This window comes from Cryptococcus neoformans, chromosome 6 (assembly GCF_000149385.1).
Source record: "Cryptococcus neoformans var. neoformans B-3501A chromosome 6, whole genome shotgun sequence".
NCBI lineage: Eukaryota > Fungi > Basidiomycota > Tremellomycetes > Tremellales > Cryptococcaceae > Cryptococcus > Cryptococcus deneoformans.
The window spans coordinates 890,556-915,555 of NC_009182.1; the positions used below are offsets into that span (position 1 = coordinate 890,556).

Sequence of the window (25,000 nt, forward strand, 5' to 3'; positions counted from 1 at the left end):
GCTTCGCAGGTGATGGAGATGGACGGCAAAGGAAGTGGGATATGAGAAGTGAGTCATTCTGGCTCGTACCTGCTGACGTGAAGACAGCTTTCCAAGTCATGTATGAACAATGGAGGCAATCTGGAGAAGATTCGGGGCTGATGGCTTTAAAACAAACCGAACTGTTTGTGGGACAGAATGATCACTTAAAGATATACGAAGAACATCCTAATGTGAATAAGCTGCTCAGCTTGTCTGGGAAAAAGAGTACTCAGGAGCTGACTATCGCAGTTTATGATTCTTCCGGCCTCTGAGCTTCCACCCGCTGTTGATCACGCCGTCTCGTTTACTTCTCTCACAATTACACCGTCTGTGTATCTCAACCGTCTTTTGAAGCAGATCTCCGTGCTCTCCAACGGCCAGGCGAAAATCCATCGCTTTCACCTTCCTTCCCTCAGCTTCCTATCCCATCCCTCTATCAGAGCTTTAATAGGACAGGAACGGCCTGCGGCCGTCATGGTCTGTGTAGGATTAGGCGCACTTGTATTAGGCGACGTAAATGATTCATCAATGTATCCTACCAGGGGCCAAGTAGTCAAAGTACGCGCCCCCTGGGTCCGTTCTGGTTACACGAGACAAATCGGGAGTCTCAATGGCGGAGAAGGTGGGGAAAGGACGTATGTCATCCCTCGGGCTAACGGGGAAATTATTCTTGGAGGTACAAGAGAGGAGGGAGACTGGTATCCATACCCAAGGGAGGCGACTACGAGAGACATCCTCAGACGGGCAATAGAAATATGTCCCAATCTTTGCCCCGCTAATCTTGTGGCCCAGCCTTTGTCAGGTACCGATCGCCGTCCATCAATCTTAGCCTCCGACGAACAATCACCCTCCTATGAAAAGCCTCTTGATTCACTCGTTATCGACAGTCTGGTCGGGTTTCGTCCCTCGAGGAAGGGGGGTATCAGATTGGAAAGGGGACCTGACCTGGATGAGAATACAGCAGTCATATATAATTATGGACACGGAGGAGCAGGTTGGCAGAGTTCTTGGGGAACAGCCGAAGAAGCCGTGGCTCTGCTCTGCAAGACGACTGGGAACTGAGGGAATGGAGGCAAGATCAAACTCAAATGATTCTCATTCAGTAATACCCGATGTTACGTATAGGTTATAAAGATGTATTCAATATAAAAATCATGTAAAGATAATGCGAAACGATTTAAAGCTCATCTAATATGCCACAAGAAGTCCGTTGATTCAAACCAAAGTTGTTATAAAGGCCGCTCCGCCACTCTTTATCATCTTCGCAAACTCCTTTTCCGCATACTGTCTGTAGAGCCAGAGCCGGTACACTGGGCGGTAGGAACAGCCACCGTATTCGCATCATATTCACTACAGGCCGTAATCGTCAGCATGGCCACCTTGAAGGGAACCAACTAAGTGCTTACTCTGGGTAATCACATCCAGCCACTCTCACCCAAGCTCCCGTGGTATCGGCGGCATTTGCCCAACCACCTTCCAGTGTCACATTACTGGGGTGTGTAGGCGTTGCAAGAACATTTCTAGTGCCGGTCTGGGTAAGTGTGGGGAAGAGAGTTATTTGCGCGGCAGAGTAGGATGGAGACGGCCCAAGGGCGGTGGGAGGCCAAACGGAATGAGAAGCAACTTGCGTCGGATCGATAGTTGGTGTAGCAACTTCGGTGGGGAAGGAACCGATAGCTGAAGCAGGGTATGTTCCGGCAAACTTGAAGAGAGCGTTAGCACTCGGGTTTCTAATGCAGGAATGTGAAGAGAGCTTACTTGGTTCCCTCCTACACCGATGCTTTGGCAGTAACCACCTGCAACTCTAGGGTCCTTTGGCATCCATCCTTGTTCCAATCCCAATTTGTAATGCCACATCGGACTGGTCGGATATCCCTTCACCGTACTGTTCCCAATTTTCCAAGTCCAGAAAAAGTAATTTTGGAGAGCATCCATGTTGGCCAAAGTATAGCCCATGATGCCTTGCTTGGTTTCATCGGAATAGTTGAACCATTCATCGAGCGCGGCACAGCTTCCGGTTCCCGTGACCTCGAATTGAGGAGTTGAGTCAACACCGTCGAGCCAGTAGCCACAATCGTTGATTGCATTGGACCATTCACCACCGATGACGATGCCGTAGCCAGTGGAAGTGTCGTTGGTACCGCCACCCCAGCCACAGGCAGTATGGGCTTGGACAGTGTGGTTGTCAGCGATCTGGGTGGTGGGAAACGCCAAGTACGGGTGTTGATCGAGGCCACTGGATGGCAGAAGATTAGCCAGAGTACAATGATAGATATGTACACCCTTACATTCTGTCAGCACCTGCCAAAAATCCATTCCAAGCAGCGATCCCGTAGAAACCTTCGTGCAGTAAGATGACGGGACCATTGCCTGCACCATAGCCGGTTATTTTTCGGATCATCTCGTAGGCTTGGTAATAGCTAAAAACATAATAAAGTTAACAAATATAAAACCTTCAATCAAGAGATTGACACTTACAAGGCAGCCAACACATCTCCGCCGACGGTCTCTGCTTGAACTTCATTAACAAGCCCAATCATAGGCACGACTTGTTTGACACCATCTTGGGAAATGTACTCGACGATCGATCGGAGCGTCTCAAGAGAGCGTTGCGCATTGGCGATACCCATGACACCGTACATCCAATTGACAGACCCGGATTTGCCAGAGTGATTCCAGCCGTTTTGGGATCCTATCATACAGGAGTTAGTTAAGTAGAGGGTTCAAGAGATGAATCTGACTTGCCTGGTAACGAATGGAAGTCGACTAAAACACGGAGACCATACTTTCGAGCCCAATCAATGGCCTTGAGGAAGTAGCTGATCTTAGTGGTAAGCGACGACTGTCTTTCAAAAATTCCAGGAATGACTGACTTCCAAGAAACCTTTGCGAGGTATGGTTCGCCGTCGATTGTCTCAACAGCCCAATAGCCTAATGCAATACTAAGACAAGTTCAAGGTTCAGCATTGTTTGATAATTTGATACTCAAAACGAATGTACCGAACATAGTTGAGACCCGCCCCAGCGATCAAAGCAAAGTCTTCTTCAGTCTAGAAGGAAGAAAAAAAATTAGCTCATTCTTCTTGTACGATCAGTAACATAAAATGGTTTACGATGAATGTTTTGTAATGCTCTTCCATCTCAGTAGCGAGGTTGTCTCCCATTCTAATACTGGGATTAGACAGCACAGAAAACCAGAAAATAAAAGACATACGCTTGCGACAACGTATACTCATCGATGGCTTTTGGTGTGGAAGTTTGATATTTCTCATACAGACTAGGGACGATAAAAGCTATGTCTGGTTAGACTCTAACATGGTTATGGAGGGAAGAAACTTACGTTCAGTCACCAGCCATCCACCAATATTGACGCTATGGAAGGAATGGTCGTCAGTGCTGACATGACAAGAGCGAAGACTAGATGATCACTTACCCTCGAACGATATGTTCTCCCCATACCCAATCTTCCAACAAGCTCGGGCTCCAGCTCTGAGCTTGACCAGATACCTAAATTGTTATCAGCTTCAACGGGCCCGATATGGTGAAGCAAACCCACAGAATATGGGTCATAAGGATCTTGAGCCCAGGTTCCACCAAAAGCATTCGAGTAGGTAAAGTTTACACCGAGATCTGTGGTGACAATAGACCCATCACCGCCCGAGCCAGGTTGAATAAACGAATTCCAAGTGTTCGCATCTGTATCACTGGTAGAATTTGACCCGCCGCCACCAGAAGTACCGGAAGAAGAATCCCCATTACTGCTGTCATTGCTCGCACTATGGCGCTTCTGAGATCCTACCACACCTCCAATGATAGCAGCTGCCGCAACGACCAAGAGAATAGGAACGCCGAAAAACAAAAGTCGACGTTTGGTTGGGTTCGTGGGTATGCAAGTGCGTGTCGGCTTCTTGGTCCGGGTTCGACCATAGCCTAAAGGCTCGGGGGCCATATAATTACTATGTGGCCCTGCTTCGTAGGCCAGACGCGAGCTAGAGTTGAAGTGCGTTGGACTACTGCCAAACAGGTTGTCTTTTTCCAGTTGGTTATCCCTACCGCTGAATGAAGAGTTCATCCTAGGGGTGGTCGACATACTGGGCCGCTGGGAATACTAGGATCTAGTCAGCAAATGAGCGGGGAGAAGGATGGACGCCAAAGAAAGTGGGAAAACGCAGAACTACGATGAAAAAGCGCGCGGTTGTTTGTGATCCGTAACATCGCATTTTCCTTTCAGGCACATCGCGAATCTTGCAGCCAAAAACCAATGTTAGACATAGTGACCCACCGAAGACAAGTTCCGCACAGAAAAAGTGTCGGCAACAGCAGGCATCGCTCCTGCAGGTAGCTCCTGGGGCAGCGCCTCGGATGAAGGCGAGGGCGCGTACCGCCTTGCATCGTAGGAGAAAGAGGAGATGTCGGCAGACCTGTCGTGGTAGACCGGAGAGGATATGAAGGGGTTGCTGGAGAAAGTGTCTCGAGGCATCTGTCTCTATGGCGGAGTCTCCCCGCTGGTGGTATAGTGATGGAAGGGATGTATATGGGACAGAGGCCGGAGTCTATAAGGGAGATTGGGCACCGCGTAGTACGACGACTCTTTTTCATCTCATGTCCTACTAAAACTTGTAAACTATAAACAGCGCGTCGTAATTAAAGGCCAACAGCCGAGTTGTGCCTGAACCAAAATATCAGTTAACCCCGATGATAACCTTATACTCTCGCACATCATATCCGCAGTCATCCTATCGTACTATGCATTACTTTCTATGTTCCTCAGTTGATAAAATATGCTGATGTACACTGCTTGTTCCCATCCTTTTACACCGTTACGCGTCTTCCACACCGAACACTCGGTCCGTCATATTCCTCAGCACCCCCATCATTCCCCCCTCACCAATCAACATACCCCTCAGGTCCCCTGCTAACTCTCGCAACACCATTCCCTCCTTACTTCCTCCTTGCGATAGCGATAACCTTCTCTTTACACTGACACTATCTCCATCCAAGTCCATAGAAGTATCTTGCTCAATGTCTTGCTCCTCTGGCGCCAGGAGCGTGTGTCGAAGTAATAGCTGCGTGAATGAGACGAGCGCCGAGGACTCGAGAAGTTGTGTGGCAATATCTCTGATGGCTTGCGTAGCATCGGCGCTCGGGGTCAACTTGTATTGACCGCCCAGAGTAGGTGTCAACGAAGGTAATCTTTCGAGGATATTCTGGGTGAGGACGTAGATATCATTGACAATACCGACCGGATCGGAGGATGTACCTCCTGATGTTTCATCATCAGTCAAGAGGACGTTATCCTCCACCTGCTCGGGTTCAATCGCTTCCCTCAAAGCCTCCCATGCACGAGTGATGACAACCAGCGTGAGCAAGACCGTTCTCGCTATCCTCATCAGTGTCGTTGTCCTCCCGGCAATGATCGGTGTCCTCTTGACGTCAAACAAATCAGCATCCTTCTCATCATCGATTAACGCCAGCTCTTCCTCCAACTTTCCTTTTTCTTCTTCTGATGAGGGGACCAGGAGCGTAGACAGTAACCGAGGATGGGAAAAGGCGAACCTGATTCCTTTTAACAGATTCAGCGCAGGAAGAGCAAAATCATCCAAAGATTTTGGTCCTAAAGCGCAGGCCACGCCAAAGAAGATATCTGCCACCAACTCCATTTCCTCTAGAGCAGGTTCGGTCAGTGGCGTTTCACCATCCCAGCTCATTGCTCGAATCATCTGTGCTGATGTTACGCGAAGGAATGGAACCACATCGGTACGGGTAAAGGTGGCCGTGTCGGGAAGGGTAGTCAGGAGCGCTTTGACAACTAGGAGCATACCGCACCACGAGCTGTGCGCAGAGTTGTACGCACTCGGCGGGGCTTCGATACGTCCCAGCTCTGCCTCGGCAACAATGGCGTTATCAGAGTAGGCTGGAAGAATACCGGAGACGGCAAGCTTCTCGACCGATGTTGGGTTGCTCGCGAGGGCGAGATGAAGGAGAAGAATGCTAGAGAGATGCAAAGGGACTTGACCATCAACAATAACTGCCCTCATAAGGACATCAAGGCTCCTTCCGACCAAATTGACATCCTGCACTCTATCCAACCAAGCAGTTGTCATCGTAGATAGTTTACTGATCTCACAGAGAACGGCAACAATCATGCTAATAACGGCCGTGAAGGCTGGCTGCACGCCACGCACAATAGAGTCGAGGACAATGTCCGCAGATTCGAGGGCGAATACTGTACCTGCATCCACAACCGCCTCCCTAGCGGCCACAGTCGCAGAGGTAGATTGATTGTTGGACATGTTGTTGAGGACAAGGTAAAGTATTCTGAGCACAGGCTGGTGGATGGGAGGAAGATCAGGGTGGCGAAGAGAGATAATAGGAGGGAAAACCTGGCTGCTGACAATGTTGTAGACAAATGCTGAAAGTTGTTGAACGAGGCTTGAGTCGGGTCTGTGGTCTCCTTCATGTGGGTCCAAGGCAGTTTCAAGTAAAACAGCAAGGATGGATAGGCGCTCGACTTGAATGGCAAGCATCACGTCTCCTTCCCGGTACTCTTCAGCAATAATCTCACCCACGGCAATAGCCCCACGAAGCGCCGCCCTCATGGCCAATACGTCGCCTTCCGTCCATGCCGCAATACTATCAGCTAAAAGTTTGAAGGAACGTGTGAGCGCAACGTCGGCATCGAGCATAGACCAATTGAGATTCAAAAGGTCAACGGCTAACGTCGCGGTAGCCTGCTTGGCGGATGAATCAGGGATTACTACATTGCCGTCTGTTTCGAATTAGTATCGTTCAAATGTTCAAAAGTAGTAAACTACGCGTACCATAAAGATATCCGTTCCCATACTCTCTTTCACATGCCAATTTTGATGTCCTCAAATATTTCAAATCAATACCGCTCTCCCTCACCTTTCTCTCCTGCTCGTCATGGAGCTCGGGCACACAACTAGAGTGACAGGCCATCAAGCCCGCTTCTTGCAACGCCAATTCATTCCTGAACAAACTCAGAGCCAGTTCCCGCGCCTTGGTCTCCGGTTCTTCATCACCATCATTATTTACCGCATACGCTAGTTCCGCCGCAAGAAGCGAAGTGGCGTTGGCCTTTGCTTGAACACAATATGCGTACTGCCTGATGCGATCGGTGAAATCTTCGGAATGAAGGGAAAGAGAGAAGGAAGGAGGAGCAGGCACGATACGCGTTGAAAGTTCAAACACACTTTGCCAGAATTGCTTGTCTTTTCGGAGGATGGCGATCGCATCGTCCGCCCCAGCGGAGCGCATCGCAGACTGGACAAAGCTCAACACGGCCGCAAGCATGTGCGGGGCATTCCTAAACTTATCTTCCCACCCTTCGACCTCAAGTACTGCAACCTTTAGAGCTCCTTCAAGTTCGTGGTCCTTAGCAGACCCTACAGCAGACTGAACGCAACCAGGTTGAGTGATGATGACGCTAGCCAAGAGATTCCAGACTGCCGTCTGCACGTCCAAATCTGTTGTTCGCTTCACCACTTCCATGAGATCATTACAAGTCTTTGTAGGACTCCTGAGCATACTCGCCAAAGATGGACGATGAGGCTCGCCTCCAGTTACTTCGAGGTAAGTCCTCAATGTCTTGAGAACATTTAAAATGTTAGATTCCATAGCGATAGGAATTGAGGCGAGGTCGAACAAGGAATCAACAAGTTGGATTTTGCTGCCTGACGGAATAGAGACAGGGAGACCAAATAAGGATTTTGGCAAAGCGTTGGCAGGTGTACCAATGAGCGCAGCGGTGCGAAGGAGAGTACTGAGAAAGGACATGGCCTCATCGAGACATTTGCTCACCATCTGGGCATCGGCTTGACGGCGGTGCACAATCAATCTGGAAACGAGGTTGTTTGATTGAGTGACGGCGTCAATCAAAGGCCGGTAGGTAAGAGGTGAGGCCGAAGTGATGAATAAGTCAATGAGAACTTTGGCAGCGGGAGTGGGAGTGTTGGAATCAGGGATCATAGGATGGGAAAGAACGGTGTCAAAGATGGTAGTTACCAAGGTTGACAATTCGTATTTTTTGGCTACATCTTGATATCTCCAAGAGGAGAAGTTGTTCCATATGTCCAAGAAGACCAAGTTCAGCGCCGACGTGAGGATGATTGTATCGTTTTCTGGCACATGTTCCCTGTTCTGTACTAGGGTAAGGACAAGTCTAAGGACAGAGACAGTCAGAGTATGTTGTCCCTTAATGCTTTCAGATTGGATCAATCCAGCAACACTCCCTCGCCTCTTCCCGCTAGCGTCAAAAAATCCAGATGCCCTTAATGCTGGCCAGACATTACTAGATGGCGCGGTGATAAGTGCCTCAATGGTATCGACCGCATCTGTCACTACCCCAACGTCCATCGCAAGGTCAGAAATCCTCGAATGATGTAAAACTGTAAGGGCGAGCTGAAGGACTAATTGACCTGAAGAAAACTGGTCTTCGGGGTTCAACAGACTGAGGACAGTGGCTTTGATGTATGCAGTAGATTGTAAGATGTTGCGAAGGAACTTGAGGCCCCCAGCAAGGATTTGTGTGGAGGGAAGCTGGATGTCGAGGTCGCGCACGGAGAGGTAGATGCTGTCGGCTGGGTGGTCGGCATTTGGACGAGCCTTTTCATCGACGGGACGAAGACCAGCTGCGGCTTGGAGAATTTCAAACATGAGAGCCCATCCCGAGATGATCTGATTGGTCCACATAACCTGCTGAGTATCGTTGTTTGAAAGAACCACACCCTTGGATCCTCGAGGGATGCTTTCACCGCCAGGCAACACCAATGTCTGGGTAGTTTCGACCACTTCGATACCTTCCTCCTTACCTAGACTTTGACACCATGCTGGTTCAAAGGCATGAGTGATGGTAGGCAGGTTGGTAAAGTAGTGATAAACTTGAGAGGCGGGATCGGTACCAAATGCTTCAGTCTCACCATTTCCAGTCAAAGCAGCGAGGACTCGAAGGAGGTTTACGGGCTGGTAAGGGAATTGGCTTCTGTCCAAGACTGCACGCCGTTCATCGTAGGGGAAATCGGCGATCCAAAAATCGGCCGCGCTGAGGGAGGATGATGATAGCGATCCCTGTAACGCCATTATTAGTGAGGTCATTTCCTGTGATTTATGTTCATACATACACCCCCAAATAAAAGTTCCCAACTTCGATAAAGCCCTGGCTTATCCGCAATACTTTCAAGTTGGACCAATTCCGTCAATCCGATCAAAACGTCTATAAGGTATTAGCTATGATCAGCCGTAGTTGTGCTTTACATACCTTTGAATACTTTTCGGTAGTAGAGTTCCTCATTCCCGATAAAGGCATCATCATCATTCTGCATTAAAGGTCCGTCCAAGATGGCCTCCATCCAAGGGAATAGCCCTGAAGGCAGTCTTAGTGCTCTGATAGCCATATCCTGCCACGTGACGCCATCTTCTCCGGCTGGAGGGACAAGAGCCAGTGGTAATGATCGAAGAATCATCGACCAAACCAGACAGATGATTGGCATTGGCCAGAGTGGTAAAGGTACCGTTCCAGGTTCTACTCCTGGATAATGCGGAGAAAGGTCTTTGGAGTGGTCGGCGAGGAAGTCATGGATGGATGCGATAGTCTCTTTTGACTGAATTAGAGTGCTGAGGTTGTCATGTTCGAGAGGATTAAGAGGAGAGATGATTTGTCCAAGACACAGACTCTCAATCGCAATCAAAAGGAGAAGATCTCGTATTCGGACAGCGATACGCTGAGAGACGGCATCTTCTTCCCAAATTTTACGGTTTGCCTGTGAAGTGCCGAAAGAGGACATGATACACCCTCGAAGGAGGCCTTCAGAGATGGCAGCTGGACGTTTAGGAGTTTGATAGAGCACCACAAATAGTAGATTGAGAATTGTTTCTTGGAGACGTAACTGGTGTGTGGCCCTGAGCTGACTGTTAGGACATTGAACAGGGCAAAATGACATGAACAGGGCAAAATGACAGGGACATACCAGAAGAGTGGGTCAATTTCCTTCTTCTGGTCCACTTCTCTTTGCGCCAGTCCACTGAACGCCCTAAACAATCCCTCAATGTACTTTTCAGGATCCCCAATGGCCTCTATTCGCACATCATATGCCAACTGTCCTAGCGGTGTTTCATCATCTGAAATCCTCAGAACTGCCAACGCAATCTGCGGGGCAGCCAACGCTTCTTCGGCAACCCACATCAACAGCCTCTCTACCACTTTATCTTCATCCATATCCTCATCTAAGCTGTATGTGAGGTATGATTTGGTTGCTAAGAATGCCCCAATTTCATTCAGATCCAGTGTATCGGAAAGTCTGAGCGCTAGCTTGCGTGTGGTATCGTCGACTTCGAAAGTGACATTTGTGCGAGGAAGAATGAATGAGGATTTATTGATGGTGTCTCTAAAGGTAGAGGAAGCACGCTGGAATGGTTCCCATGGGGTTGATATACGCTTCTTGTGCCACGCGAGGAGAGCGCGTAGTTTTGGGATGGAGACTGTTTCAGAGTGTGGTCTGAGGAATGTATCTCGGATGGTTGTGAGTGGGCTACAGTGTCAGCCTAATTCACTATGGGGCATGGCTCACCATAGGAAGTCCTCGTTGGTAAGAGGAACCGCCTCGTTTACCATTGTTGCGGGGTATGGGTACAGTTGGATGGTTGTGGAAAGAGGTTATAGGCCCAGTTTGTCCAAAAGCAACAAATAGAGAGAGAGAGCATTAGCGGAATCAAATTCAAACAGTAATCCCATTACAAAATAGGAAAGCCTGGTTACAGAGCACAACAATCTAAAAGCAAAAAGCAACAGTCACGTGACGACTCATCACTTATCTCAGCGAGCGCCGGCTGATCGGACGGAATAGCTCTGTATTCTGTCCTCGGAAGTTATTCTCTTGCAACTCGACATCCTCCTGCAAACCCAGTCGTAACAGCCATGTCCAGGTACCTCCCACAGCAGGGTACCATACCCACAATCATCCCACCACAGCATGCAGAGTCCAAGCGCGACAGGAAGCGCAGGGAAACCGTCAACAAGATAGAAATGCTACACGATGAGAGCTGGAGGACACGGGATGAGTGAGTACCGTTGTTTGCGTATCATCCGACGGACGGCACGGCTCATACATAAAACAGGAAATTTGGAGCCATGTACAAGGAGTACCATGCCGAAAACAAGTTGGTCAACAGCCAACCGCCTACTTCCGCCAAATACTTGCTCCATGCGTATCCTGTAAGCGTCGAGCGTGACGCCAGACTAGAAGCCGCTGAAGAAGAGTATCAGTACAAGTGAGTGTAGAGCGTATGTCAGGAATCAGATCTGACTAGGATTACAGAGTGAGCCAAGCGCGAAAGATGTACGAGCAAGAGCGGGAGAGTATTGAGGCGCAGTATTGGGAGGCGAGGGACCAAATTCGCCAGAGATTATTAGGTGCCATTGAGGACAGGAGAAAGAGATTACGCGAGGAAAAAGAAGGCGGAGAAATCATCACAGGTGAGTTTGTCTCCTTCACATGGTATGGCTCTCGGCTCAATTCATCTGCAGAATCTCTACTTGAAGCGGATGTTCGTAAACCGAAACGCCGCTCATTCTTCACCACATCCACCTCCACTCCTCGCTCAACTTCTCCCTCCGGTACCAATGCCTCATCCCGTGACAAGTCCCCCTCAACTGCACGGGTCAATCCTGCTGATCTTATGCACCATTCCCAACTTACCCCTACACTCGCCCTTATTTCCACCGACGACATCCTCTCCAACGATTCGTCCTTGCATGTACGCCCAGCTCCCGCTGGGTCGACGACATATGTGCCAACTCAGGCGGGCAAGCGTGGTGGGCCCAGGGGCAAGGCTGCAGAGATTACTGGCGAAGGAAAGGAGCTCGCTGCTCCTGGAACGTCAGCAGCGTTGGGCATCGCGGCTGCGCAGTCAAATAACAGGAGTCGTGGAGTGGGCGGTACCAGGGACCAGACGTTGACGTTGGGTAGGAGCCTTGCCGAGTTGGCTAAGATGACGCAAGCAGCACAACTCGAAGTTGACGGAGACTGGGCTCGGATGCAGGGGAACCAAGGGCGAGGTAGGAGGGCCAGGGGTGACTAGTTTGTTTTTATTCATCTTTTGCATTACATTATTCTTGGTGTATGTATTTTATTTCCCGCTACTCTGTTACATTATAATGGATACAACTTGGTACATGAGTCTATCGAGTCTATCAATCCTCGTCCGATTCATCAGAGTTGAGATCCAATTGGAAAACAGCATTGGGGTCATATCTTCTGCCAGATTCTTCATGCTCGACATGTTCTCTCCGTTCTTCCACTTTCTGGGGCGCTTTTTGTTCTACATAATAAAGTTAGCGCCCTCCGTGAAGGTCAGGTAACAGACTTGCCTTCGCCCACAACGCCTCTCTCGCCCATTCCGCTCATGCTTCCCTCGAGCTGGAACAGCAGTCCCATGCGCATACTCATCTCCGTGGGCCATGGTGCATACTGAGCCTTATCCACAGGCGCTAATAAGCTTGATACAGGTGCTGAAGAATGCTTTGATAATGATTGTGCGTGTGCCATGAGAGTCTTTGCCGGCACCGGTTCTGTGTGGGGTTAGCTCCGGGATCTCGCCAAAATGTTGTTGAAAACGAAGCACCTCTCTCAGATTTCTGAATATCCTCTAGTGATCTTTCTCCTTGATCGATCATTCCTTCCAACTCCTTCCTTCCTTCTTCCAGTCGTTTCACAAGCCCTCGCACTCTCATCTCCAAACCAGCCACTTCATTCTTCTTCTCCACCAGTCTCCTATACGCTTCTTGATGATGGCCAACCTCTTTCACGAGACCTGACAAGTCTAGAGTGGACAGCTGGAGAGCCGAGTATACCTGATTCAGCTGTGTTTGGGTGGAGGTGTTGGGATTCGGTGGAGAAGCGATGAGGGTAAAGAGGTGTGAGAGGAGGAGAGATTGGGTTGTGAGGTTTTGAAGGAGTGAGTGGGGCGGAGGATGTGATCGTGGTGTGGTGTGTGCCATTGTTGGGAATACAAAATACTCAGTTGTGGCTGCAGATGTAGTTTTGTCGGCGAAATCATAAGGGAGATGTCAGAGGAGAGTAATGGTGACGGGATCAAATCTATCTGATATTCGTCCCGCCGCCGGGCTCCAATTATTCGGCTTACTGCGATGGATGAATGCGATGAAATGCACATGTATATTATATCTATCTTTGTTTGTATTCTCCTCTTTACTTGGTCTGATCATATACCATCCCCATCTCAAACAACCACCATGCCCAGACTAGAACTCTCACCGCTCAGACAGAGCGACCCTCCTCTCCAGCGCAAGTTCCGCAGTATATGGCTCCGCGTCAAGGATCTCCCCTATGACGCTTTACATAGGTATCACAGGCTGGGAAGGAAGGGAAAGGTCCGATATGTTCTTCGATCGGATACGCATAGAGCTAACAACCTAGTGTTTCTAGGCGTCAATATGGTACGACACTCATTGTTGTAAATGCTAAAATCATCTGATATTGCTTAGGATTTTGACAGTGATCAACCTACTCATCGTCGCGGTTGTCCTCATTATAACGCCCACACGGATTGGGCAGTGGTTCAACTCTCTTGCGCTTAGTATCAAGGGTATGGGATGGAAGGGTGTCGTGCTGTGTAACATCTTTGCTAGTGAGTCCCAATCGTGTTCCGAATGTCAAAGCGAGAAGTTGACATGCCTCAGTATTGAGCTCGCATCCACCGCTCTTTGGCTTCGTGCCCACCCTTACTCTTATTGGATTCATCTACGGCATATGGCCTGGATTCCTTATTGCCGGTATCGCCTCAATGCTGGGAGCAGGTATCGCATTCTTGTCCGTTCGCGTACGTTGGTTCTCCCCTCAGCAGCGGCCACCTGCTAATGCTACTCTAGTCATTTTTTCTGGGTTTGTTCAAGAAGAATGACAAGTGGGAAGCATTTGGACATGTTATGCGCGCCAAGGGACTGCCGCTTGTCATCATGATCCGTTTTTGCCCCGTTCCATGGGGTGTTAGCAACGGTCTTTTCGCTTCGATCGAAAGTGTCAAGTTCTGGCACTTTATGGTCGCTAACCTGTAAGCCGTAAAGCTCTACTATCCCGAAATAGAGCTCACCATTGAATTAAGTATGATCCAGCCCAAACTTCTTCTCGTCGTTTTCATCGGCTCCCGACTTACTTCTCTCGCCTCCGACTCTGCCGCCCACGATCCCCTGCGGTTTTGGCTCAATCTCATTTCTATCATTGTCTCGGCTTGCATTTCTATCGCAACAGGTGTGATAATCTATCGACTTACGCTGCAACAGATGCGTAAGCTCGACCAGACTGGTGCAGGTCTTGGAGATGGGGAACTGGCCGCGGAAGCATTGGAAGAAAATGCTTTGTTGGGAGACTATGACAGCGGAAGCGGAGAGGATGAGGCTGAATTTTTGACATCATCCAATCACAGAGATAGGGAAGGAAATGGCAAAGGATTAAAAGTAGGGGGGGGAGCTGGAATCATTCGACGAAACAGTAGTCAGGATACGACTGGCGACGCAGACCTTGTGTAACAAATCTGTAACATATAATGTGCTATAGACATCTGTATACCTACGCAGCATACCAATCTAAGAACAGTAGACTGAAACTGGCGCCAAGAATGAATATCAACAAGAACAGCCTTCCGTCTTTACCTCTTTCCCTGGCCTTTGTTAATTGCTCATTTGCCCTCTTGACTTCTGCCACACTACCCACTGCGTCTTCATACAATTGCTCAACCATTTCGGTCTGCTGAGCGAGATGTCTGACCAGCTCCGACTGGAGTTGGGAGATCTCGAGCAGTGATGCTTCAGCTGAAAGAACAGACGAGAGGGTGGAAGACATGTGTTCTAACAGCGCGTCATTCTCCGATTCGAACGCTCGTATCTGCTCTTGCGATAAGACCTGCTCAATAGGGGGAGCTGACGGATCGATAATACCCAAACCCTGGTTTAGATGTGGGTCTTCAGGATCACTGGCAAATGTATGGCTAAACGCCGGGTCGTGAACGTCGGTGACTACCCCTTCGGGGATACTTCGTTTCGCAGCTTGAGATGCCAGACCTAGTCGCTGAGCTTCAAGTGTAGCACCCGCACCAAGGGTCCTGCTACGTTCTTCACGACGTTTGACTCGTTCATTCTGAAGGTCGCTGACTGAGCCGGTGAGCCTAGCAAGGAAATCGTTCAGAGTCCAAAGAATGGAAGCGTGATGAGCGGATAAGATAGGCTCAATGGCTGATATAGATGCGGGTGCGAGGGAGGGAAGTAGTGATAAAAGCGTTGAAGCTGGCTTCGTTGAGGAAACGGCCTTTGATTTACGCTCTGATCCATGTCAGATGTACGCTTAAAAGATTTGTAAATGTAGACTCACTCTGCTCTGTCATTTCTAGAATTCCAACTCGCTCCTGGCACCTTCTCAGAATCATTCTCGCTCTTAGATCAATCTCATCTCTCTCCTTGTCAGTCAAATATTTGACTTTTTCCCATCTAGCCCACTGCTCCTCTTCTTTTGTGGTCCCATTGACATCTATTCGAGGCTCTTTCGGACGTCGAGAAAGGGGAGGAGGCTCAACTGTAGAGAGATACGCCTTGCGAACCGAAGTCAAGAGCTGCTGTAGTGATCTGAGATGCGTATGCTAAGAACATGTCAATCATTAACTCGTTTATTTTACATCAAGGTGGCTCACTATCCGGTAAGCTTCCTTTAAAAACTCCGCTTCATCTTCCCCTTCCTTCGCTTTGCCCTTTCGGGAGATTGGTGCCGGAGACTTTGAACGGGCCGATTCTGGGCGAGATGATTGTTGGGTGGTTAATATGGATCTAAATAGAGTTGTATGGTCCGCTGCCGGCATGTTTAGCTGTTAACTAGCTGATGAACGGGAGTTTGCACGAGGAAAATAATAATTAATATCGATTGAATATCGATAACTCGAGAACGAAGTACTCACAAACGAAGGGAGATGACGGCTGCGACTTACGAGGTGACAATGTGACGTCATCACTTTTCTAGCTAAGGACTGATTACAAAAATGACAGAAATGATTTAAACCGCTTGGTTATCTGATTGGAAAAGTTGTAATGGACAAGGCACGGGATATATCGGGGCCTGCTCGATGACGGCCACCACCATCGTCGCACTTTTCAGACATTTGTTTATTTATACTTCTTGTCTTTCGTCTTTTTCATCTCTACTCATCCCAACGCTACAGCCATGACTGCAATCCAACGTCCCATCTCTGTCTTTGCTCGCCCATTGCTCCCTTCTTCTTCCAGGCTCCGTCTCGCCCCCCCTGCCATCGCTCGCCAAAGATTCCTGGCCACCGTGAGAGATGGACCTGCAGTTGGCTCAAAACCGTGAGTCCTAAATGTCCAACTAAAACATAAATGTGTGTATATATGTACTGACTGTTTATATAGACCAACAGGTCAGTACTAATGGTGTCGACTTTTGGCCAAATCTAACATACTATAGCTGTTCTTATGATGAACATGGGTGGACCTTCAACTGTAAGCGTTGAAGCCCTTAGTCCCGAGTGAATACAGGGCAGAGACTAACTCCATTGCGGCAGGTTCCCGAAGTTCACGACTTTCTTTCGCGTTTATTCCATGATAACGACCTTATTCCTCTGCCCTTCCAGCCCCTCCTTGCCCCCCTCATCGCCAAGCGTCGAACCCCTTCCATCGAAGAGCAATATTCCGCCATTGGCGGCGGTTCTCCTATCCTCAAATGGACTCAGGTTCAAGGCGCTGCCATGTGCTCTCTATTGGATGAGCTTAACCCCAAATCGGCGCCACACAAACCTTATGTTGCTTTCCGATATGCCAAGACCCTCACCGAAGATGCCCTGGCAGAGATGAAGCAGGATGGCGTACAGAGGGCCGTTGCTTTCAGCCAATATCCTCAATACAGTAGCTCTACTACTGGCAGTAGTTTGAATGAACTTTACAAACAGGTGAAACAGCTAGGCTGGGGCGGAAACGGCGAAGTCAAGTGGAGCGTTATTGACCGATGGCCCACTCACCCTGGACTGGTAGAGGTGAGTCTGTGAATTGCTTTGACATGGGAAAAGGCTTACATCCAGACAGGCTTTTGCACACAACATCAAAGCTGCCCTACAGACTTACCCGGAAGACCGACGAGGTGATGTCACCATTCTCTTCTCTGCTCACTCTCTCCCTCTTGACATTGTCAAGTATGTTAAACCCAGTCATGACCAAGAGTAGCGCTTACATTTGTCATAGCCGCGGTGACCCATACACTGCCGAAGTTGCCGCTACAGTATGGGCCGTCATGTCCAAGCTCAACTTCTCCAACCCTTGGCGTCTTACATGGCAATCCAAGGTCGGTCCCAAAGCCTGGCAAGGACCTCAGACCGCCGCGGCCATTGAGGGTTACGCCAAGGCGGGCACCAAGGACATTTGTCTCGTTCCCGTCGCCTTCACCAGTGATCACATCGAAACCCTCTATGAGCTTGATATTGAGGTCAAAGAAGAGGCTGAAAAGGTGAACCGTTCAATATGATCGATGAGCGAAGTTATACTGACTGACCGTCAATAGCTCGGTGTTCACTTGACACGAGCCTCTTCTCTCAACGACTCTCCCATATTCATCCGCGCCCTTGCCGACATTGTCTCCAACCACCTCAAAGACTATGATGCCGGTTTGATAGGTCCCGCGAGCAAGCAACTCTTGTCCGCTGATCCTCGACATGTGAGCCCTAGGTCGCAAGAGACTAGGCGCTGGTTAGCTAGTGGAGGTACGAATATGGCCGCTTAGGCAGTGGAAAAAAAGGTGATATAATGTGACTGAAAAACAACAACATTTGACTGTTTGCATTTAGAGTACATGTCATGCTGTTTCGGCACTGTTTGTAAGATGTACGATCTAAAAAGATGTATACCCCATCTCATCATCCCAATTAACTATTTGTTACCTGATACAATATCATCGCCTAGACAATTTTCAACTGCTCATTGTCCTTCTTTACGTCTACTTGATTCTCTCGATTCTCTTCCTGCTCAAGCTTATCCAACTCTTTTCTAATTCCATTTTCCAGCTCCAACCATTCACTCCTTTCTAATTGCTCAAGAGCTTTCACATAGAACGCCAGTTTCCTTGGAACAGCAGCACCTAGCTTACCAGGTGGTATCGTGTAGAGGTGATATATGTCTGAGAGGATTAGAAGTAATTTAGGATATGATGGAGTGGTGATTGGCGGATGAACAAGAGAACATATGATAGAGAGGAGTTGTTGTAGTATCTGCGTGCTAGGTGGCGAGGACTTTGTCCAAAATCAGATCAAACCCGTCTGAAAGTAGAATCACACAGCTCACCATTTCGGATCCAATAAATTCCCATACAGCGCCCCATGCAGAACCAATGCTTTCGTATCGCACGGTCGATTTTGGATCAAACAGAAAGGGGACAAGTTCACCAAGACAAGTTTTAATGTCCAGAGTTTCGAGATCTTGCGAGGCGAGGTGAGTGGGAGACAGAGAAGGGAGGCGGAATGATAAGAGTGTATGGATATAGGCAATACTGCAAAAGTGTGAATTCAAGATCATACGAGTAGACAAGCTCACTTACCCTATGGAAATGGCATTGTACACCAGTTTTCGTCCTACTCCCTCTGGAGGCTTTATCCCAAGAAGAAGTTCTTGAGGTATAAGACCTGGCTCTGGCTCAACCTTGTCTTCCCCACTCTCATTTTCCCCATCGTCCAAAGCTTCTTCACTCTCCCACCATGGTAACAAATCCGGCCCCTGGGGTATCAATTCATTTGAAGCCGATTCGAGGAGAACTTTGGCTTCTTCAGAATCCGGATTTTGAAGCGCTTGTATAAAAGCATCACGATGTTTTGGTGGGAGAAGTTTGAACAGCTCATTACTGTCCAAGGAATCTACAGCCTTTATTAGCACCAGGTGGCGATCATGAGCTTCATGACCCACCTATATCAATTCCTTGCAGTCTGGTTATCAATTCATCCTCCTCATATTCGCTCTCCAGCTCTTCCAAACCATTCCCTCCCTCAGCTTCAGTTTCTTCGAACCTTCTCAGCATTTCCATCATCGCCCGCTTCTCTTCGAGCCCCGCTTTAGGGTCGGCAGATATTGAGTCTAAGACGGTGGTTTTGTAGAATGGCTCTGAGCATTGTGCGTGAGACTGTAAAGCATTAGGACGGGATACCGCGGAATAGATGGCCTAGTTACCTCATTTTTGAAGCAATCTAATGAACAATATGCGACGTTGCACCTGGGACAGGTGTATTTGCTATCATTCTTTCGACATCTACACTGGATGTCAGTATCAACCCAGCCGTGTGACAGAAACACTCACATTCCACAGACCCTTACATCAGTAGTGGTCTTATTTGGCCTAGGCACTCGGAATGGGAGGCGTATTTGAAGTGGTTTTGGCTGTTTTATAGTCATTGTGATAATTGTTTACGTTTCGCGATGCGATTTCAGCTCATGTAGAAATCTCAGAAACGCAACTTTCCCACGGTATTTTGGATCGGGTCCACTGTTCTCTATCATTTTGGCAGCCTCCAACAAATCTCTATATTTTACTCTATATTTCTTTTCCACTCAGGAAAAAAAGGCAATGTCTATTCCACTCCCAGCGCTCTCTCCGGCCGAAACATCTTACATCGTCACCTCTCTGGCACATCCCTCATACCCCACAAGAAACGATGCCCGCCCTCTCTTCGCTTCTAGGCCCATTCAAATTTCCTACGGCGTATTTCCGCAAGCAAATGGTAGCTCTCAGGTCAAGCTAGGGGAAACAGAGGTGGTCTGTGGTATAAAGCTGGAGGTTATCGACATTACTGGACAGCAAATCAAGGATCAGGAAAAGTGGAGAACAAAAGTCGAAGTTGATGTGTAGGTTCTTCTGCGACAGCATATTGCCTCTTGAAACTAAGTATAGCTCGTAGAACCCCTCAAGCGTTTCCCAGTATCTCTGCCCCATCGCTTTCTGCTCTTTCTACCCATTTAACTTCCATTGTCACTTCCCATTTCATCCCCTCCATCCCAGCCCTTCCCATTCTTCCCAACAAGAAATATTTTCAACCCCATCTCCACCTTACCGTCCTCTCCTCCTCTGGTAACATCCCCTCCGCCCTCATCCTCGCTGCTCGTGCAGCTTTCGCTGACCTCAAAGTTCCCAAAACCAAGGTCATCTCTTGGGCAGGTGAATCTGGAGAGGATGCCATTGATGGAGTTGATGTTGGAAGGGGAGACATGAGCGGCATCAAGGCAGCTATTGCCACTACCAAAGGAAAAGGAAAAGGGAAGATGATTGCGAGAGGATCTGAAGACTGGGATCTGGACATGGAAGATGGAGAAGGTGTTGAGTTTTTGGAGGGAAGAGAAGCGTTACCTGTGCTTGTGACATTGAACATGGTACGTTTGTCCAATGTCTATCTGTAGTTCATTGACATATCCCGTGACAGGTGCCCAGTTCTCCCAACATTTTCTTGGATGCTACACCTCAAGAAGAGTCTGCCTGTCCTACCCGTATCCACCTTTTCTTCAAGCCCTCGAGTGCCCACGACATTTCAAAGCCCAAACTTTGTGGTCTGCGATTAGAAGGTCCTGACGGTCTGGATGCTGGTCGTGTCAGAGGGTTGTTAGAGCAGGGCGCGAGTGTCGCGAGCGAGTTGATCAAAGAAGTCAACAGAACTATACCAAGTCTAGACATTTAAGTTTTCCATAGATGGCATGGACATGTACTATACACAATACAGGATAAATGTAACAACTGGTATATTTGTCTAAAAAACTTGGATATAGAAGATACAAATCACCCAAAATATCAGTTGATCATCGTTTTCCAGCTCCCATGATCAAGTAACTCGCCGTACCAGGCGCACTTCCACCAAGAATCATCCCGGCAGCAACGTCACCGACCGTCTTCCTCAGTTCCGCACCAATACTGGGGTTGAGCGATTTTGCAGCCAGCACCCTGTTCAGTTCTGTTTCGTGGCTGATAGCGGCTCCGCGTCGTCCACGTCCAGCAACAATCAACATGGGTCTCCAAGTCTTGGCGTGCGCGGATGTGGCTCGCATGGCGCTCTCGGCACAGGTAAAAGCATATGTAAGAGGCTGGTGAGAGGTGGTGGAGTGGAATGAAATGCGGGAAAGAGCCGTTTCGAGGTGAAGAGGACGAGAAGGGGAGACGGAAGGTGATGAAAAGCACGACCAAGCGAGAGAGTCGGCAGTATCTGATTGAAGACGAGCTTGAGTCTCGGGGTATTGAGTTGCGCCGCCGACAGTGAGCTGATTAGACTGCAAAGCAGCTTGATGTAATGCGACATTCGACTTGTCACCATCCAAACCGCGGCTAACCTCTTCATCTTCTCCATCCCCTTCTTCCTTCTGAACTCTGACAACAGTAGCAGTTACACCCGCGTGACCGCACAGTTGTACCACAAACCTCAACGCAAGTCTGTCATCAGGCCCGCCAAAAAATGGCATGAAAATGTGTTGCCCAGAGCCAGGTTTGAAGCTAGAGGCGCCTCCAAAGCCCCTATCGACAAATAGGGCGACATCGCTCGGACATTCGGAAAATACGCGACGGACAAAGTGAGAGTACATGGGGGAACCAGCGGATTCAGAGCCAAAGATGGTATCAAACTGGGAGACCGTAGTGCTGCTGCTGCTTCCAACAGAGGGATCGATAAGCTCAGGGTTACCCCCTTGAGTAGGGACGGTCCAAGGAAGAATGACTAGCTCGCTACCTAGATCCGTCGCGTAGTCTGCCACCGCTTGGGAGAAAGAATCTTGTCCCACGATAGAGATGTGTGGTGAGATTTCCAAACCTCGTAATCGACCGAATTGGCGATAGAGTTGCAAGGCATTATCCGAGTGAAGCAGCTGATCCTTCTCGGCAGATTGCATGACGGAGAATGTACGACCAGTGAGCTCAACGAGCTTGAGAGCGTCGAGACGAGGAAGGTCTCCTGAGGGGTGAGTAACATGTCCGACTCGGTGCAGGATATTGTGCTTGCTATCGCTATGGTGATGAGAGTGGTGAAGAGTGGTGACGGTATTGGAATGGGAGTTGATAGACTCGTCATCACTGATTGATTTTTTACCCTTCCTGGCCTCTTTTGCGGAATGTTCTGCCGCATCCCATGGCTCCCTTGCTTCAGGCACAGGAGGCTCGAGCATCTGTGTGAGGAGCATGACAGCCGAAAGGTGTTCGAGCTTTTGCAAGATGACCAAGAACCTGCTGGTGTGCTCACGCCCACCCGATGCACCGGCAATATTCGAACCGCCAACTTGCTTCTCAGAATCGACACCCTGATCGCCTTTACGAAGGTCACTGATGCGTACACGGACACGTTCAGGGTAAACGGCGAGTGTGCAAGGTGTGGTCAAGAAAGTGAGGACGACCGCTTCGACAACAAACATTGAAAAAAGTTGCTGGTCGATAATACCGGCAGAAAGGCCGACGTTGAGGACAATGAGTTCGACAAGACTGCAGACTGTCAGTTCAAGTGCCGGTGCAAGAAAATACTTACCCTTTGCAACTCATCAACAAGCCAATGGCTATGCTCTCCCTCATGGGATATTTCATTGCCAAGGCAGCACCTGCACATCCAAAGAATTTTCCGCAGAAAGCAACAACACAAAGAAGTATCACGTATCCCCAGATACGGCCAGTATCAAGGAGCCCGAGGTTGGTTTGGAGCCCAGAAAGGACGAAATACTGTAATTAATGGTAAGCTTATATTCGGATGCAGAAATGTTGCGCGTACAATGGGCAAGAAAAGCATGGACACCAAATCATCAATCTTCTCAACAACGGCGATGGCGAAACCACCTTCGTGAGGAATGATTAATCCTGCGATGAACCCTCCAAAGATAGGATGCACTCCTATACGCAAGTCAGCAAAATGTTTTAATGAGTAAAGCCAGAACTGACCGATGATATCAGTGACAAAAGCTGAAACAAAAACAATCAACAGGGTCAGTACCATCATTCCTGGAGTTGGTCCATGCTCCAAGCTTCCCGTCCGCTTTACAAGGTAGACAAAGAGTTTCCTGGTGGGCCAAAGCAGGATGACCGCCCATCCGACAGCGCAGAGCAAGACGTATACCGCAGTCGCACCCGATTGAGAGTTAACGAGGGCAAGGGTAAGAGCAAGAAGGACCCAGCCAACCACATCATTACCCACACCCGCTGCCAGGACCATCACTCCCACACGGGTGTCAATGAGTTTGGTGGACGTCAAGATTCGACATAAGACGGGGAAAGCTGTGATCGCCATGGCGACGCCAACGAACAGTAAAAAGTGACCAAAGGAGACATTCTCCGTGTCAACAAAATTGTGGTACACGGGCACCGCAATGGCTGCTCCCAAACCAAAGGGCAAGATCATGCCCGCCGCAGAGATGATACCGCTTGCTTTTCCATGCTTCTTCATGACTCCGACATCGACTTCAACGCCGACGAGGAAAAGAAACAGAACCAGACCAATTGTGGATATCAAGTTGAGATAACTCAATGAAGCAGCAGGAAAAATGTGTTCGGTAAAGTGTGGGACACGGCCGAAGACGGTGGGACCAAGGATAACGCCACCGATGATTTCGGCGATGACCTTGGGTTGTTTCATATAGCTAAACGCCCATCCTAGACTTTGGGTGAAGACAATGATGATCACAAGCTAGAAAGATTAGACTGGGACTACGTGTGACGTCGAGAGAGCTCACCTGGATGATGAACAGGGTGATGGGCTAGTGCGCGTGTCAGTTCTAGTCACGATCTCGCACGTCGATCAGCTCACGTTGGAAGGGTCGACCTCGGTGGGATCTGCGCCTGATATGACATTGGACTACGTGAGAGGATGAGCACTAGGTGGGCCATGGCGAGCGCCAAGACAAGAGGAGTAACTGACTGATACTGCGCGGGTGGAGAGGAGGCTTGCGAAGTGCGTGGGTGCGCCTGATATGGTGGTGAGGAACGCGGCCATGGCGGCGAGTGTGGATGCGGCGGTGGCTTGGGGAGGATGTATATGTACTGCTTGCTGGAGAGGCGAGCGTACGTAAGCGTGGGATCGGGCAGGGTTCCTCGAGATGAGATGGGACGGAGATGCGGCAGGGAAGGGGCACTCACGGCGCTGTGGCAACGGCGGTTATTCAGCACAGCGTATAGCCGGCCTGTAGGAGGAAAAAGGGAGGGGTCTGTGCGCTGCCACTGTTGGTGATCGGGACAATGTATATAGAACACGGGACAAAGGAAGAGGGAAACCCGCAACGACGCAGCGCACAGTCAAATATCGAGAATGCAGATCTCGCCACAGGACATCTTCGCGCCTTGGCATCGCGTTTATTTAAGCTCCGCCCTCATTTCCCATTATACGTAGTCTCTTCGTTACTGTCACATTCCATCATTTAAAATGTTATAAGAGCTATAGCCGCACAGTTCCCAGCACCTCTCCTGCATCCACGTCCTCTCCCCACGAGCGTCTCATCGCCCGGTCCCATACCGTCCAGCCCTCCTGGCCCGGTACAAACGCCCCTCTCAGGAACCCAAATATCCATTCTAGCTCATTATGTCCATACCATGTCCAGAACACCACCCGCAGCACCTTGAGTCTGTCCCGGAAAGAAAGGAAAGTGCTGTCGCTAAAGTGGGAAAATTCGCCTGTTATAGGAGGGATAGATGGAGGAGGAGGGAGGTGGGAATACGAGTAAAGGTGGACAAAGTATCGACGGCGGATGGCGTTGGTGCAGCTCGAAACCCAGTCGGCTTGTGAGGCAATGGGCGCTGAGAAAAATTCTTCGAATAGTGATGGATTGGAGATGGCTGTATAGCGCTCGTGAGCAAGAATCAGGAAATGCTGGGGCGATGGTGTTATCAACAAGTCGTTGAAGAAGTCCGAGTCGGCCGTTTTGATACTCAACGTTTCTTTTCCCTGGGGCCCTAACTGCACCTTATCT

At 49.1% G+C, this 25,000-nt stretch overlaps 12 protein-coding genes across 12 annotated transcripts in view; 5 read left to right on the plus strand and 7 right to left on the minus strand.

Annotated features, from left to right (window-relative positions):
- CNBF2940 (hypothetical protein) overlaps positions 1–1,083 on the plus strand; it is a gene marked incomplete at both ends in the record, with an annotated part of 1,339 nt that extends 256 nt beyond the window's left edge. Inside the window, 2 exons of the mRNA XM_769521.1 lie at positions 1–212; positions 271–1,083. The exon at positions 1–212 is cut by the window's left edge and continues 256 nt beyond it. Of these exons, the coding sequence (XP_774614.1) occupies positions 1–212; positions 271–1,083 (1,025 nt within the window). The remainder of the gene's footprint in view (positions 213–270) is intronic.
- A 194-nt stretch (positions 1,084–1,277) lies between these two features.
- On the minus strand, positions 1,278–4,111 carry CNBF2950 (hypothetical protein; the record flags this gene model as incomplete). The annotated part of the gene is made up of 13 exons (XM_769522.1): positions 1,278–1,371; positions 1,428–1,723; positions 1,780–2,257; positions 2,310–2,441; positions 2,500–2,713; positions 2,767–2,840; positions 2,895–2,963; positions 3,022–3,071; positions 3,135–3,186; positions 3,236–3,314; positions 3,362–3,393; positions 3,455–3,528; positions 3,578–4,111. 13 exons carry the CDS (start codon positions 4,109–4,111, stop codon positions 1,278–1,280), a joined length of 2,178 nt encoding a protein of 725 aa, XP_774615.1.
- Positions 4,112–4,665: 554 nt separating this feature from the next.
- On the minus strand, positions 4,666–10,651 carry CNBF2960 (hypothetical protein; the record flags this gene model as incomplete). Its single annotated transcript, XM_769523.1, has 7 exons — positions 4,666–4,690; positions 4,846–6,790; positions 6,843–9,108; positions 9,162–9,253; positions 9,299–9,948; positions 10,008–10,568; positions 10,608–10,651. 7 exons carry the CDS (start codon positions 10,649–10,651, stop codon positions 4,666–4,668), a joined length of 5,583 nt encoding a protein of 1,860 aa, XP_774616.1.
- Positions 10,652–10,954: 303 nt separating this feature from the next.
- Positions 10,955–12,117, plus strand: CNBF2970 (hypothetical protein; the record flags this gene model as incomplete). The annotated part of the gene is made up of 4 exons (XM_769524.1): positions 10,955–11,097; positions 11,155–11,307; positions 11,355–11,512; positions 11,564–12,117. The coding sequence occupies 4 exons, from the start codon at positions 10,955–10,957 to the stop codon at positions 12,115–12,117; spliced, it is 1,008 nt and encodes a 335-aa protein (XP_774617.1).
- Positions 12,118–12,229: 112 nt separating this feature from the next.
- CNBF2980 (hypothetical protein) lies at positions 12,230–13,036 on the minus strand (the record flags this gene model as incomplete). The annotated part of the gene is made up of 3 exons (XM_769525.1): positions 12,230–12,357; positions 12,407–12,607; positions 12,661–13,036. The coding sequence occupies 3 exons, from the start codon at positions 13,034–13,036 to the stop codon at positions 12,230–12,232; spliced, it is 705 nt and encodes a 234-aa protein (XP_774618.1).
- Positions 13,037–13,291: 255 nt separating this feature from the next.
- CNBF2990 (hypothetical protein) lies at positions 13,292–14,584 on the plus strand (the record flags this gene model as incomplete). The annotated part of the gene is made up of 6 exons (XM_769526.1): positions 13,292–13,429; positions 13,485–13,495; positions 13,544–13,686; positions 13,739–13,878; positions 13,928–14,109; positions 14,161–14,584. The coding sequence occupies 6 exons, from the start codon at positions 13,292–13,294 to the stop codon at positions 14,582–14,584; spliced, it is 1,038 nt and encodes a 345-aa protein (XP_774619.1).
- A 40-nt stretch (positions 14,585–14,624) lies between these two features.
- Positions 14,625–15,903, minus strand: CNBF3000 (hypothetical protein; the record flags this gene model as incomplete). Its single annotated transcript, XM_769527.1, has 3 exons — positions 14,625–15,373; positions 15,423–15,687; positions 15,739–15,903. The coding sequence occupies 3 exons, from the start codon at positions 15,901–15,903 to the stop codon at positions 14,625–14,627; spliced, it is 1,179 nt and encodes a 392-aa protein (XP_774620.1).
- Positions 15,904–16,262: 359 nt separating this feature from the next.
- Positions 16,263–17,828, plus strand: CNBF3010 (hypothetical protein; the record flags this gene model as incomplete). The annotated part of the gene is made up of 7 exons (XM_769528.1): positions 16,263–16,405; positions 16,469–16,476; positions 16,524–16,558; positions 16,621–17,088; positions 17,138–17,244; positions 17,294–17,555; positions 17,610–17,828. The coding sequence occupies 7 exons, from the start codon at positions 16,263–16,265 to the stop codon at positions 17,826–17,828; spliced, it is 1,242 nt and encodes a 413-aa protein (XP_774621.1).
- A 175-nt stretch (positions 17,829–18,003) lies between these two features.
- CNBF3020 (hypothetical protein) lies at positions 18,004–19,483 on the minus strand (the record flags this gene model as incomplete). Its single annotated transcript, XM_769529.1, has 6 exons — positions 18,004–18,333; positions 18,386–18,590; positions 18,639–18,951; positions 19,001–19,214; positions 19,262–19,340; positions 19,389–19,483. The coding sequence occupies 6 exons, from the start codon at positions 19,481–19,483 to the stop codon at positions 18,004–18,006; spliced, it is 1,236 nt and encodes a 411-aa protein (XP_774622.1).
- A 172-nt stretch (positions 19,484–19,655) lies between these two features.
- CNBF3030 (hypothetical protein) lies at positions 19,656–20,757 on the plus strand (the record flags this gene model as incomplete). The annotated part of the gene is made up of 3 exons (XM_769530.1): positions 19,656–19,933; positions 19,987–20,455; positions 20,506–20,757. The coding sequence occupies 3 exons, from the start codon at positions 19,656–19,658 to the stop codon at positions 20,755–20,757; spliced, it is 999 nt and encodes a 332-aa protein (XP_774623.1).
- A 118-nt stretch (positions 20,758–20,875) lies between these two features.
- On the minus strand, positions 20,876–24,030 carry CNBF3040 (hypothetical protein; the record flags this gene model as incomplete). Its single annotated transcript, XM_769531.1, has 7 exons — positions 20,876–22,535; positions 22,579–22,766; positions 22,816–22,934; positions 22,983–23,724; positions 23,771–23,794; positions 23,845–23,892; positions 23,956–24,030. 7 exons carry the CDS (start codon positions 24,028–24,030, stop codon positions 20,876–20,878), a joined length of 2,856 nt encoding a protein of 951 aa, XP_774624.1.
- A 438-nt stretch (positions 24,031–24,468) lies between these two features.
- Positions 24,469–25,000, minus strand: part of CNBF3050 (hypothetical protein) — a gene marked incomplete at both ends in the record, with an annotated part of 1,789 nt that continues 1,257 nt past the window's right edge. The window contains one exon of the mRNA XM_769532.1: positions 24,469–25,000. This exon is cut by the window's right edge and continues 555 nt beyond it. Within this exon, the coding sequence (XP_774625.1) occupies positions 24,469–25,000 (532 nt within the window).